The sequence below is a fragment of the Neofelis nebulosa genome, chromosome 7 (assembly GCF_028018385.1).
Source record: "Neofelis nebulosa isolate mNeoNeb1 chromosome 7, mNeoNeb1.pri, whole genome shotgun sequence".
NCBI classification, from domain to species: domain Eukaryota; kingdom Metazoa; phylum Chordata; class Mammalia; order Carnivora; family Felidae; genus Neofelis; species Neofelis nebulosa.
Genome location: NC_080788.1, coordinates 62468711 through 62483970, shown reverse-complemented (window position 1 = coordinate 62483970; position 15260 = coordinate 62468711). Strand labels below are relative to the sequence as shown.

Genomic DNA, 15260 nt, shown 5'->3' with positions numbered 1-15260 from the left:
AGTGAGGGAAAGTCACAAATGTATACACCATGATTTCAGCTGGATTTAAAGAACAAAAACAAAACAAGTATAGAAGCAGAGGACCTGAGGAAATATGTCAAAATGCTAATGGTGTTTATTCGGGTGATGGGATTGTGTAATTTTTTTTTTTTTTAACGTTTATTTATTTTTGAGACAGAGAGAGACCGAGCATGAATGGGAGAGGGTCAGAGAGAGAGGGAGACACAGAATCTGAAACAGGCTCCAGGCTCTGAGCTGTCAGCACAGAGCCCGACACGGGGCTCGAACTCACAGCAAGATCATGACCTGAGCCGAAGTCGGACACTTAACCCACTGAGCCACCCAGGCGCCCCAAGATTTTGTTTTTATGTAATCTCTACACCCCAATGTGGGGCTTGAACGTAACCCCAACATCAAGAGTCGCACACTCCGCCAACTGAGCCTGCCAGGTGCCCCGGGATTTTGTGATTGTATCGTTCTTGTTATAACAATAATCTGTTCATAGCAAAATTTTGAAAAAGTGTTCTTAAATTTCTGATATATTTATATAACCTCTGTACAGGAAGCATAAAATTTTTGGCTACTTGAAGCATATGAGCTAAAATTGTAGTGATGCTGTAACTCATTATTTGTGCTCATTTTTTCCACCACTTTGGCAGACCCTGTCAAATGAAAATGCCCCATGTTAACTTCTAGATATTTCTTAATTGGAAGAACTTGTTTTGGAATCTTTCATCATTTGTGTATCTTTTGATTCAGGTAATGAAGATTCAAAGGTTCCTTCAGAAAAAAAGAGGCCGCTCTACACAGATGGATTTTCCAAACCTGGAAAAAATAAAAGAACTGTAAGCACTACTCCAAGTAAGTTTTGCACACAAAGAAACAAAGTAATAGTTGGCCCCTTCAGGCTAATTCCAAATAGGCGGTGCACCAGAACAGCTGAAACCTTGAATGCTGGAACTGGGGCTTGCGTTCTCATTCTCTAATTTTCTCACTGTGAGACCACGGGCAACTTATCCTCAGTAAACTCACTTCCTCAGCTTACAGTGGGAGTGGGTTATACCACCTTTTTCATCAGGTTGATACAGACATATCTGATACTGTGGCTTCAGTTCCAGACCACTGCAGTAAAGCAATTATTGCAGTAAAGTGAATCAAATGAGTTTGTTTCCCCCGTGCATGTAAAGGTTATGTTGACACTGTACTGTAGTCTGTCAGGTGTGTGATAGCATTATGTCTCAAAAAAACATACACATATCTTTAATTTAAAAATACTTTATTGCTTCAAAAGCGCTAACTATCATCTGAGCTTTCAGCGAGCAGTAATCTCTTTCCTGTTGGAGGGTCTGGCCTCGGTATTGATGACTGTTGAATGCTTGGTATGGCAGTTGGAGTGGCTATGGAGTTTCTAAAAATAAGACAACAGTGAAGTTTGCCTCATCAGTTGACTTCCTTTCACGAATGATTTCTCAGTAGCAATGAATGCTGTTTGATAGCATTTTACCCACAATAGACTTCTTTCAAAATAGAGGAGTCTATCTTCTCAAACCCTGTTGCTGCTTTATCAACTAAGTTTATGGAATATTCTAAGTCCTTTGTTGTCATTTCAACAATCTTCACAGCATCTTCACCAGGAGTAGATTCCATCTCAAGAAGCCACTTTCTTATCCATAAGAAGCAACTCCTCACCCATTACAGTTTTATCATGAGATTGCAGCTTATATGTATATAGCCTTCGGTTACATGTATATAGCCTCCACTTATTCTAGTTCTCTTGTTTCCACATCTGCAGTTACTTCCTCCACTGAAGTTTCCTCAAAGTCATCCTTGAGGGTTGAAATCAGCTTCTTGCAAACTTGGTTGTGTTGATATTTTGATTACTTGCGACGAATGACAGATGTTCTTAATGGCATCTAGAATGGTGCATCTTTTCCAGAAGGATTTCAGTTTTGCCCAGGTCCATCAGAGGAATTACTGTCTATGGCAGCTATACCTTACAAAATGTATTTCTCAAATAGGACTTGAAAGTCTAAATGACTCCTTGATCCATGGGCTACAGAATGGATGTTATGTTAGCAGGCATTAAAATACCATTAATCTGGAGCGCTTGGGTGACTCAGTCAGTTAAGTGGCCAGCTTGGGCTCAGGTCACAATCTCACAGCTGGTGAGTTCGAGTCCTGTGCTGACAGCTCAGAACCTGGAGCCTGCTTCACATTCTGTGTCTCCCTCTCTGTCTGTCCCTCCCCCACTCACGCTCTGCCTCTCTCTCAAAAATAAATGTTAAAAAGAGAGAGAGCGAGAGAAAGAAACAAACAAACAAACAAACAAACAAACTACCATTAATCTTGTACCTCTCCCACAGAGATCTTGGGTGACCAGGTACATTGCCAATAAACAGTCACTCTTTTAAAGAAATCTTTTTTTCTGAGCAGTAGGTCTCAATACTAGGCTTAAAATACTCAGTAAATCATGTTGTGAACAGATGTGCTATCATCAAGGCTATGTTCCATTTATAGACCATAAGCAGAGTAAGTGCCATATAATTCTTAACGGCCCTAGGATTTTCACATGGTAAATAAGCATTGGCTTCAACTTCAAGTCACCGGCTGGAGTAACTTTTTTTTTTTTTTTAATTTTGAAAGCGGGAAAGCACAAGTGGGGGAGGGGCAGAGAAAGGGAGAGAGAGAATCCCAAGTATGCTCTGTGCTGTCAATATGGAGCCCAATGTGGGCCTCGAACTCAAAAACTGAGATCATGACCTAAGCCAAAATTAAGAGTCAGACCCTTAACCAACTGAGCACCCAGGCACCCCAGACAGTAACTTTTTTTTTTTAATGTATTTTTATTTTTGAGACACCAAGAGACAGAGCATGTGTAGGGTAGGGGTAGAGAGAGAGTGTAGGGGGGAGACAGAGAATCTGAAGCAGGCTCTGAGCCGTTAGCATAGAGCCCGATGGTAGGGCTCAAATTCACCAACCATGAGATCATGACCTGAGTCAAAGTCAGATGCTTAACTGACTGAGCCACCCAATTGTCCTGCAGTAACTTCTAATGAGAGAGTCTACCTGTCCTTTGAAGCTTTATTTTTATTTATTTATTTAATGTTTATTTTTGTCAGAGAGAGACACAGAGCATGAGTGGGGGAGGGGCAAAGAGAGAGGGAGACAAGGAATGTGAAACAGGCTCCAGGCTCTGAGCTGTCAGCACAGAGCTTGATGCAGGGCTTGAACTCACGGACCATGAAATCATGACCTGAGCCGAAATCGGACGCTCACCTGACTGAGCCACCCAGGTGCCCCTGTCCTTTGAAGCTTTAAAGCCAAGCATTGACTTCTGTCTAGCTGTGAAAGTCCTAGATGACATTTTCCAATAGAAGGCTGTCTCATGTACATTGAAAATCTGTTGATTAGTGTAACTGTAGCAGAATTCTTGCACAGAGTAGTGATACCGAGGCTTTTCTTTCCAGGAAGCAACTTTATTCCTACCGGCACTGCTCAGTTGGGTTCGTACCCAAAGAACTGAGCCCCGAACGCCATGTGGCAAAGTTTTTTATATATTTTTTACTTCTTTGTTTCCCATATATGGTAACACACAAACATGCAGTCTTATTAAGTGGTTGCCTGTTACAAGGTTGTGAGGGCTATTGTCACGTAGGCATATAGCCAGATTGCCTTGAGGGTTTTTTTCTTTCCTTAGGGAGGGGACCCTACTACATTCCCCACTTTGATGTTTGGACCCCTCTATTTAGGATCAAAGAGCATCATCTTGGTTTAGAGGTTTATATAGGCTGTCCTTCCACATATCTAGTATGGTCCACCTGGGTCCTGCCGTTTGATAGCTGCGATGACATTGTCCCAGGCCTGTCAGAGATGAGAGAAGTTAGACAAGGGGTGGGGATCTGGCTCAAGGTGATCTGGGGTCCCCCACCATTGGGTTTTTCTGGCAGTTGAGTTATAAAATCTTTGGCCTAGGCATGTTAAGTTTTTAACAGAGATGACGATGAACTTTTTCTCCACTAGGCAAGACAGTTTTTCCCGATAATTGGGCTTTTGAGAAGCCAAACCCTGGTAGTAGGACTGGGGTATTTTGTTTTACTATAAGGTTTGTGGGGATCTAATTTTTATAGTCTCTTACGGCCATCATTTCCCCATGTTGGTACCAACGAAGTATCCTGTCCACAAAAGGAAGGTGAGTGTTAACAGAAACTTCTCACCACATTTCTAGCTGGCTGTGGCGGCCTCAGTAGAACAAAAATCACAATAATAGAAACAAGGTGTGACAGTGCATCACAGTAAGGAAACAGAGAAGGTAAGGATAGTCTTTTGTTTCATTGGACCGTCAACTCCTGTAGCTTCTGCCGTGCGTGGATTAGTCAGCTTCCAGAGTGACTAGAGCAGGGCTGCAGTCTCCTGGAGGCTCCAGAGTTGCAGATTGCTTTTTCCGTATGGTCAGCTTGCATGGCATTGATGGATCAGGAATGCACTCCCAGTTTTGAAATGCTGGCTTCACTCTGCTGTAGTGAATCCAGGGACCCACTTCTACTACCGTTACTGCAATAGGGGTGGACAAAATGACAGTGAACGGTCCCCTCCAGAGAGGTTTTAGGGGTTGAACAGTTCATTCCTTTATCCATATTGCATCTCCTGGTTTAAAGGGGTGAGCATCTGTGGTCAGATTCATAGGTACTCGTTCCCTGACCCACTGGTGTAAGGTGGTTAGGGTAGACCCAAGGGCCCGCATCTGTTGTCTTAGGATTAGATTGTCTATCTCATTTAGATCCCCTCTTTATGCCCTTGATAATGGGGCAGTGGGGGGACGCCTCCGATTTGCAGCTACAGTCTTTTTCCCTGAAGATCCCTTATCTCTCCCTGCCTAATATTAACTCTTTTCCTATTTATTTCTCCCCTGGAATAGGGCCTGTAACTACTGTTAGGTAACAGGAACAATGAACATTCTGGCTTCTTCAAGCTGATAAGGGATGGTGTAGGGGTACAGCAGTTAGAGTCTACCCAAAGGTTGGTCGAGTGGCCCACAGTATAGTTGTACAGGAAGGCGGCATAAACATTAGAAGACACAAAGAGAAAAACACAAGGTAAAGATGATACTGACCAGCAAGATGGCATCTTAAGATAATGTCTACAGTTTCCAAACCTGTCAAATAATCTAGGAGAGACCCTGACTTTGTAAACAACGTATGTCAGGGAATCTGTCATAACCCAAATGATAGAGAAGCAGGAGCAGTAAGTAATCAATGGTGGCTCTATTTCCAAGAGTTTGGCCCTAACTTAATTAAAAAAAAATTTTTTTAAAGCATCTGATGCCTGTGAGGTGTTTAATTTAGAGTTTTGGCTGAGTATAAGCAGACAGTCTACTTTATTTTAATGTGTAAAACTTTTTTAAGAGCCAGGAGTTCTAGAGAAAGAGTGAAGGCAGCCATTTACCATAATTAATTTGCAAATTTTTAGATAAGCCAAACCTGGGTATTATTTTATAAAGCAGAATTTTTCTCACTTTTGTGACTTTTCTGTCTTGTAGGGGAAGGCCTTTACCCAATTAGTAAAAACAAAACAAAACAGAATCCAAAGCAGTCTCCAGGCTCTGAGCTGTCAGCACAGAGCTTGACGCGGGGCTTGAATTCAGAAACTATGAGATCATGACCTGAGCCGAAGTCTGACTGTGACCAAGCAAGACTTTCCTGGTCGTCATACAATGTGCTAATTTTATTTTGGCCCAACAGTAACTTATATATTAATCATTGGCCATTGAGGGAAGGGGTTAAAGGGCCAAAGTCAAGGTCTATTCCCTGCCTTTTTCAACAATGCCCACATGAATATGTTTCGGCCATGTGGATATCCATTTTTGGCATACAGTGGGTTAAGTTTAGTATCTTAGTAAAAGCCCTTCATATATCACCCATCCCTCATATGGCAGAGGCATCCGTTCCTCTGCTAAACAAGAACAACACAAATGTGGAGGATTTGGAGGCCGGCATCAAGAGTATTGCCATTATTTTCCCAGCCTTTGGATCAAAGAAGGAATTTTAATCTTAGCCCTGTGTACTTTTAAAATCCATTTATTTTAACCTTACTCTGTCCTGACCACACATAAAATTTCTTTTTAAAGATTTTCCTTCACGAACCTTCTACAACTTTTCTTTGCATTTAGGTTTTGTCCCAAGCCCTTTTGCTCCAGATAACCAGTCTCATTTAGGACAAAGTTACTTACTTTTACCTTCAACAAAAATACATTTACATTTCTTATATCTTTCTTTCATATCTCCTACTTATCTACACACAGAGTTGCTTTTCTTATTTTTATCAGCTTTAACTACATTTAGCAGAATTTTAACTCTTAGAAACCTTAGTCTCCAGTGAAACCTAAGTAGTAACCAATCGTGAACTCTATTACATCAGAATTTTTTTTTAGATGGCAAACTTATGAATCCATTAAGCACAAAGCATGTTTTTCAACAGTTCCAAATATCCTTAGTTTTTTTGCAACAAGTCAAATACAAACCTATATCTAGTAATTCATGTTTTAGCCTCTATCTGGTTAGATATCCAATGAATTCAATCTGAATTTATCATGCAAGCAAAACCTTAACATTTTAGGTTACCAAAGACTTTGAAAGCTATCTGAACAATTACCCATGGAAACTTTGAGACAGACAAAATTAACCATCACTTTAAGTCATCCTTTTGTTAACAAATTGGAACAGAGATAACATGAGCTTATTTGACCTTCAGCAAATGTAGGTAGAATGAAAGTTTATGTTTTGTTTTTTTTAATGTTGATATTTTTATGTGTATTATTTTTACTGTTTATTTTTTAGTAACCTCTACATCCAACCTGGGGCTTGAACACATGACCTCAAGATTTCAGACTGACCAGCGCCCCTAGGATATTCTTAATCAGAATAGCACAAAGCAGGGATCAGCCAAGTACTGCCCACTACGGCCTGCCTTAAAACCCTTAAGCTAAGAATGGTTTTTATGGTTTTAAAGGATTATAAAGGGTTTAAAGGGTTATATATATATATATATATATATATACACACACACACACATACATACACATAAATTTGACATTTTATAATGCTTAGAAAGCTTGAGATCAAAGATTGGCAAACCTTTTCTATAAAAGGTCAGATGGTTAATATTTTTGTCTTTGGGGCCACATATGGTATGATCTCTACCATATATACACACACATACACATACACACACACACACACACACACACACACACGTATACATATGTATACAAAGACAAAAATATTTATCGTCTGACCTTTTATAGAAAAGGTTTGTCAATCCTTGATCTCAAGCTTTCTAAGCATTATAAAATGTCAAATTTATGACTAAGGAAAGGCAGCCATTTGATTAATTGGTGAGGGGGGAGGCAAACCTATTACTCTTATTCTCTGGATTAAACCAAATATCAGGAGTAAAATGGACAATGGAAAAATGGTAAGTGTTTGATAGGTTATGAGATGAATATAATTTGTTCCTGACTTTCCAAGAACTAAAAGATTTGAAATTAAAGTTTTAGCAAAGATGATGTTGAAGTTGACAGGGATGCAGAGAAGAGAATAAGTATTAACAGAAAGACAAAGGGAAGATGAATAAATGGAATTGTCTTGTTACTAACTTTCATATTTTGGGGAACATTCTAGACTTTAAGAAGCTTCATGAGGCTCATTTTAAGGAAATGGAGTCCATTGATCAATATATTGAGAGAAAAAAGAAACATTTTGAAGAACACAATTCATTTAATGAACTGAAGGTATGCCGATAAAATTGTATACTTTTTTACTTTTTGTTGTTATTTTTAATCTCTATCCAACATGGGGCTCAAACTCACAACCCCGAGATCAAGAGTTGTATGCTTTACCAGTTGAGTCAGCCTGGTGTCCCTAAAATTATCTTCTTAATGGTACTGAACCATTTGATTTTAATCTTGATACCTTAGCTAATACAGCCAGCTTTTTATTACTCTACCATTGGAATGGATTTGAGTTTAATGTATATTTATCATCTGAAATTGATTCCCCCTACCATAAGAATTTTCAAAACTCTCCAAATAAAACAGGGAGTCCTCACTATAAAGAATGAATTCTAGGGGTGCCTAGGTGGCTCAGTTGGTTAAGCATCCGACTTTGGCTCAGGTCATGATCTCGAGTTTGTGAGTCCGAGTTCTGCATCGGGCTCTGTGCTGACAGCTCAGAGCCTGGAGCCTGCTTTGGATTCTGTGTCTCCCTCTCTCTCTCTGCCCCTCTTGGGCTCATGCTCTGTCTCTCTCAAAAATAAATAAATGTTAAAAAAAAAAAAAATGAATCACTTTTACTGGCTAACTTAGAGGCTTCCTGATAACTGAGCTCCCTGGGGGCCCCTCTACAGGTCCTGCTGGACTCAAGGTCCCTTCAAGTAAGAAAAGGTGAACTCAACCTCAAGGTTGAGTTAGCAGAGCAGTGAGTTGATGACATCCTGTTATGGCCTTACATGGTATCTGGTATTAAAGAGGTGCCACTCAGAGGGCTGGGAGACATTTATTTTCGAATTTAATAATACATACAACCTGCTTATTAAAAATAATTGGAGGCAGTCTGTGGTGTTACAACACAAAACAGTATAAAATTGATTTAAAAGGGGCAGAACAAGATGGGTGCTTCAGTGGCATCTGACTCTTGATTTCGGATTAGGTCGTGATTGCATGGGTCATGAGTTCAAGCCCCACATTGGGCTCTGCACTGAGATTTTCTCTCTCTTTCTGCCCCTCCCCCACTCATGCTGTGTGTCTCTCTCTCTCTCTCTCTCTCTCTCTCTCTCAAAATAAATAAACTTAAAAGATTCAAACTCTGATAATATCTTTTAAAAAATAATAAAAGGGGCAGAACATGAACACTGTTAGCAGGGACAGTGTCTGCTGTATCAGTCACTCCGTTGAGTTTTGTATTTTCTGATACATAGGCCAATAGAGAAAGACACTGGGTGATGAATTTAAAATTTTTTTTAATGGGGCACCTGGGTGGCTCAGTTGGTTAAGCATCCAACTATGGCTCAGGTCATGATCTCATTTTGTGAGTTCAAGCCCATGTCGGGCTCTGTGCTAACATTGTAGAACCTGGAGCCCACTTTGATTTCTGGGTCTCCTTTCTCCCTGCCCCTCCCCTGCTCACACTCTGTGTCTCTCTCTCAAAAATAAACATTAAAAAAGTTAAAAAAAAAAAAAAAACATAAACCATAAGCTTCTTAGTGAGAAGCTGAATCTACAGTAACAAACATTCATTTAAACTATTTATAAAACCACTGTTACATAGTTGAAGACACCATTTATCAACCAGTTAACAATGGCAAAGCCAAGCCATGGCATTTGAATGCTTCTGTCTAACACCCTGGGTGGAGAATCAGACAAGAGATACTCAGTGTCCCATAGTAACATTTTCTTAAACTTTAGCCAGGGTTGAATACCTGGACAGGAGGTCCATACTGATGCTTTACAGAAAGTAGTCATGTAGTTCCTTTTTTTGTATATGCATGAGCTAGCTGCAAATATGCCTGCAGCAGGCTAGTCGTTTCCCTTACCATGAAGCTAGGTCTACTTAAATACTTGATTGAAAGTCAAGTTGTCTATACTACGTAATATGGGTGAATTAATTTCCAGGTGAAAATTAAGGGCAGAACAACTACCTCAATCAGAAACTTGTGTGTAGGCCTGAAGATGTGTTGAATACATGAGTAAATTATTTTTTACTGATACCCCATCTGAATGAGTTTATTTCTAAAATCTCATGCCCACTCCCCACTGTACAAGGAATAGATCTATCATGGGTTATTTGGTATGATCTGTTTGGAAACTGGAAAATAAAAAATAATCCAGTGACTTCACTATAGCTGATAGGAAGTTGTTATTAACAGTTGACCTGTTTTGGGATTGGTCATTGGATGGTGTTAGATAATCATAAATAACAGATCCTAGACAGGATCTTGACTTTGATAATTAGAGCAGGGAAACCTATTTGACTTAGTCACCAAAGGCTTTTTCTACAAACATCAGAAACATTGTGCCCCGAGATGCATGTTTGTTTTACCAACAGTGGAAATGATGAAATCTTAAAATCTTTATTAATATGATGTGAAAAAAAGCCCAGTTTAATTAGCATTTCTTTCATCATTATATGTTTATATGTTATAATTGGCTGAGGGTTTTTTGGTGAATTTTTTTCTCAATTTTTAATGCATTTATTACCCATTTATATTAATGCTATAATATATTGCAAATACTTTCCTAGAGTTTATATTTTAACTATATTAATGGTGTCTTTTATCTTGTGAAAGGCTTTTTTTAAATTTACCCACCTTTTCCTTTTAAGGGTCTGAGTTTTTTTGCTATGCCCCCCCTATTCCAAAAATCATAAAAATGAGCTCTTATTTATTTTTACTGCTTTTATTATTTTCCCCTATATTTAATCCTTAACCCACATCTTTGTGTAGACGTATGATTGAGCTCTTTGCTTTGTTAAGACTGAAGAGGATTTTTATTGGTAAAAGAAAGGGAGGAATTGATTACATGCATTGTTAACAAAATGAATTAGTACTACTACAATCAATGGTAAAATACTATACCTGAAGAAAAAGTCAGAAAGATTGATAAGGGCTAGTAGGATCATTTCTACAATTTAAGTTGCTCAAACAAAGGTATAGAGTTGATGGTCCTGACACCAGGTGAACTGTGAGGAGACACAGCATGGAAACTGGGAATCTTCGGGGAAAGATAGACATAAAAAGTGTGGTTAAATAGAAGAGAGTGCTTGTTAACGTCTCACCTGGGCTCTTGGCTTATGGTACAGATGTGTACTTAGTAAATATTTTGGTTTTAACTTTGTCTCACTTAAGAATCTCTTCTGCTTGTATGTTGAGATGAGAAGTTAACATAATTCTCTTACTGCTTTATTTCCTAGGATATAATCAGTATTTTTCTATCTTAAAATTTCAGTAGTCCCACCACTGTTGTCCGTTAACAAAGTTGTATTTCTTCTGCTTGCAACAGAGTTTAAACTAGTGATAGGAAGACATTGTTATTCTTTGTGCCTTGACAATATCAAAAAAAAAGATAAGGTAGGAGGACTCTTCCCAGTCATTTCAAAGGGAGCATTTCCCCCTCTCTCCCTCATTTGGTTTTAGTTTTTTTGTTTCTTTGTTTGTTCTTGAAAGAACTTTTTAAGAAACCACTGGAGGATAATTGGGGTAGGTGTGGAGTTACTTGTAGATTACTCATGCTAATTATGGAATAGGTGGTTCTTCAAGTTTATATTTAATAAACTGTGTGTCACCTTCTCAAAGATACCATATGTCCAAGGGAAGCTACTTATCCTCCTTTCTGGCCACAGGGGATTGTTTAGCCACATCCTCTAGTCAGAAAATACTGGGTTCATGGCAGCTTGGAAAGGCTTTCTGTCACACATGACTCAGCACAACCAGAAGTTACTCCTAACTCAGTTACCATACTCCTAGCTCAGTTACCATACCAAGGCAAGTTGCAAGGCACTGCCCACCTGGCAGGTAGGAATAGGGTGAGGTGGTGAGAAGGAAAGATAACAAGTGGGGTTAAAATTGGGATAGAACAAGGGGATGAATGGGGGTGTTCTGGAGACAGTATCCTCTAAGAAGCCAAACTTGAACAAGGTTGTGGGTGTCTTTCTTCAGAAGCCTCCTGTCACTAAGGGAAAAGTGGCAACCCCAGTTCCTCTCAGGGGAAGACTCCCCGTGGCTTGTACTCCCACCAGCCAGCAACGCTCGCAGGGGGCCGCAGGCCGCAGCACCTTGTGCGGGAAGGGGTCCACCAAGCGTCCTGTTCTGTCAGCAACTAAAATGAACGTCAGGTAAGAAGAGGACGAGATCTCAAAACTTTACTGCTTCCTGTACATTTCAGGTAGATGACATCAAATGTGTTTCAATGTTGGTGAAAAAGAAGGCAAAGAGGATCAGAACAGAAAGATCAACAGATGGTTTTTATAAATTCTAATCTTTCTTTCTTTAAATTTGTGTTCTGTTTTCTTATTTTATCAAATTTCTCTAAGCTCATATTTGGTTCATAAGATAGAAAATATATATGGATATTCATTTTATTAGTTTAATGCATGCCTGCAAAGATACATAAAATTTTTCCATTGACTTAAAAGTAAAGTTGAAGCTAAATTCCTACAGAAAATCTCTCAATGCAGTGAACTAAATTGACTCGTCCTAAAGTAGAAATATTATAACCCATTGGGTACTACAGTGTCATGGCCATCATGCCTCATTGATCCCTCTTGTTTCTTGTGCCTTTCCTGATAGCAAGATAGCCATCAAGTATAAGCATCACAGAGATGAAGATGTTCAGGCCCCTTTTCTTTAATACTGAAACTTTTTTTTTTTCTTTAATTTACATCCAAGTTAGCACATGGTGCAACAATGATTTCAGGAGTAGATTCCTTAATGCCCCTTACCCGTTTAGCCCATCCCCCCTCCAGCAACCCTCAGTTTGTTCTCCATATTTAAGAGTCTCTTATGTTTGTCCCCCTCCCTGTTTTTATATTATTTTTGCTTCCCTTCCCCTGTGTTCATCTGTTCTATGTCTTAAAGTCCTCATATGAGTGAAGTCATATGATATTTGTCTTTCTTTAATTTCGCTTAGCATAATACCCTCTAGTTCCATTCACATAGTTGCAAATGGCAAGATTTCATTCTCTTTGATTGCCTAGTAATACTCCATTATATACATATATGTGTATATATATACCACGTCTTCTTTATCCATCCATCAATGGACATTTGGGCTCTTTCCATACTTTGGCTACTGTCAGTAGTGCTGCTATAAACATCGGGGTGCTTACGCCCCTTCAAAACAGCGTATCTGTATCCCTTGGGTAAATACCTCGTACTGTAATTGCTGGGTCATAGGGTAGTTGTATTTTTAATTTTTTGAGGAACCTCCATACTGTTTTCCAGAGTGGCTGCACCAGTTTGCATTCCCACCAGCAGTGCAAAAGAGATCCTCTTCTCCTCATCCTCGCCAACATCTGTTGTTGCCTGAGTTGTTAATGTTAGTCATTCTGACAGGTTTGAGGTGGTATCTCATTGTGGTTTTGAGTTGTGTTTCCCTGATGATGAGTGATGTTGAGCATTTTTTCATATGTCAGTTGGCCATCTGGATGTCTTCTGTGGAGAAGTGTCTATTCATGTCTTTTGCCTGTTTTTTCACTGGATGATTTGGTTTTTGGGTGTTGAGTTTGACAAGTTCTTTATGGATTTTGGATAATAACCCTTTACCTGGTATGTCGTTTGCAAATATCTTCTCCCATTCCATCGGTTGCCTTTTAGTTTTGCTGATTATTTCCTTCGTGGTGCAGAAGCTTTTTATTTATTTTATTTATTTATTTTTTTTTTTTTTTAATTTTTTTCCCAACGTTTTTTATTTATTTTTGGGACAGAGAGAGACAGAGCATGAACGGGGGAGGGGCAGAGAGAGAGGGAGACACAGAATCGGAAACAGGCTCCAGGCTCCGAGCCATCAGCCCAGAGCCTGACGCGGGGCTCGAACTCACGGACCGCGAGATCGTGACCTGGCTGAAGTCGGACGCTTAACCGACTGCGCCACCCAGGCGCCCCAGAAGCTTTTTATTTTGATGAGGTACCAATAGTTCATTTTTGCTCTTGTTTCTTTTGCCTCTGGAGGCGTGTTGAGTAAGAAGTTGCTGTAGCCAAGGTCAAAGAGTTTTTTGCCTGCTTTCTCGAGGATTTTGATGGCTTCCTGTCTTCCATTTAGGTCTTTCATCCATTTTGAGTTTATTTTTGCATATAGTATAAGAAAGTGGTCCAGGTTCATTTTTCTGCTAGTTGCTGTCCAGTTTTTCCAGCACCACTTGCTGAAGGTACTCTCTTTATTCCATTGGATATTCTTTCCTGCTTTGACAAAGATAGTTGGCCATACATTTGTGGGTCCATTTCTGGGTTCTCTATTCCATTGATCTGAATGTCTGTTTTTGTGCCAGTACCATACTGTCTTAATGATTACAGTTTTGTAATACATCTTAGGTGCGGGATTATGATGCCTCCAGCTTCGGTTTTCTTTTTCAAGATTGCTTTGGCTATTTGGGGTCTTACCTGGTTCCATACAAATTTTTAGGATTGTTTGTTTGAGCTCTGTGAAGAATGCTGGTGTTATTTTGATAGGTATTGCATTGAATATGTGGATTGCTTTGGGTAGTATTGACATTTTAACAATATTTGTTCGTCTTACCCAGGAGCATTGAATCTTTTTCCATTTTTTTGTGTCTTCTTCAGTTTCTTTCATAAGCTTTCTATAGTTTTCATTGTATAGATATTTCACCTCTTTGGTTAAATTTATTCCTAGGTTGTTGTTTTTCTTTCTTTTTTCTTCTTTTTTTTTTTTTTTAATTCTTAATCTCCGCACCCAATATGGGCCTCAAACCCACACCCTGAGATTGAGAGTTGCACACTCTACCAACTGAGTCAGCCACGTATCCCTGGTTCTCTCCTTTTTCAAGGGCATTTGCAGCATCTAATAGAGGTGGTGCCTGGTAACACTTCCCCCAACACATGCAATTATTTGACATAGTTTTTAATTTTTTTAAAATATTTATTTTTGAGAGAGACAGAGTGAGAGCAGGGGGGGAACAGAGAGAGAGGGAGACACAGAATCCAAAGCAGGTTCTAGGCTCCGAGCTGTCAGCACAGAGCCTGACACGGGGCTTGAACCCATGAACAGTGAGATCATGACCCAAGCCAAAGTCGGACGCTTAACTGACTGAGCCACCCAGGCACCACTGACATAGTTTTTAGAGTTTAAAAATGCCCTGAAGTTTAGAATTCTATTTATTGAGGTAGCTTGGAATATGAGGTAGCTATAGTTGGCAGTTTGGATTGTATTTAATACTACTTAAGGACACCATGGTCAGGGGTAAATTGTTGCTACACTGCAGTATACAGAGCAGCCTGGATTTCACGGCACTTCTCCTAACATTTAGTTTTCTTAACTGTGTTGTAAAATGTTTTGTAATAATTTTGAGGGTTGATTCAGGATTACCGCTACATCTTTAGTAGAAGTCCAGAAGTTCTCATCTGTTAATTCTACCATCACCACCATGTATATTAATATCTGTCTTTTCTGGGGCGCCTGGGTGGCGCAGTCGGTTAAGCGTCCGACTTCAGCCAGGTCACGATCTCGCGGTCCGTGAGTTCGAGCCCCGCGTCAGGCT

The 15260-nt window shown here is 39.6% G+C and overlaps 1 protein-coding gene across 4 annotated transcripts in view; it reads left to right on the top strand.

Moving 5' to 3' along the window:
• Positions 1 to 15260, top strand: part of NUSAP1 (nucleolar and spindle associated protein 1) — a 44911-nt gene that overhangs the window by 17855 nt on the left and 11796 nt on the right. For all 4 annotated transcript variants that reach the window (XM_058738146.1, XM_058738145.1, XM_058738144.1 and 1 more), the window contains exons 5-7: positions 760 to 861; positions 7677 to 7786; positions 11707 to 11882. In XM_058738146.1, the coding sequence (XP_058594129.1) occupies positions 760 to 861; positions 7677 to 7786; positions 11707 to 11882 (388 nt within the window). The remainder of the gene's footprint in view (positions 1 to 759; positions 862 to 7676; positions 7787 to 11706; positions 11883 to 15260) is intronic.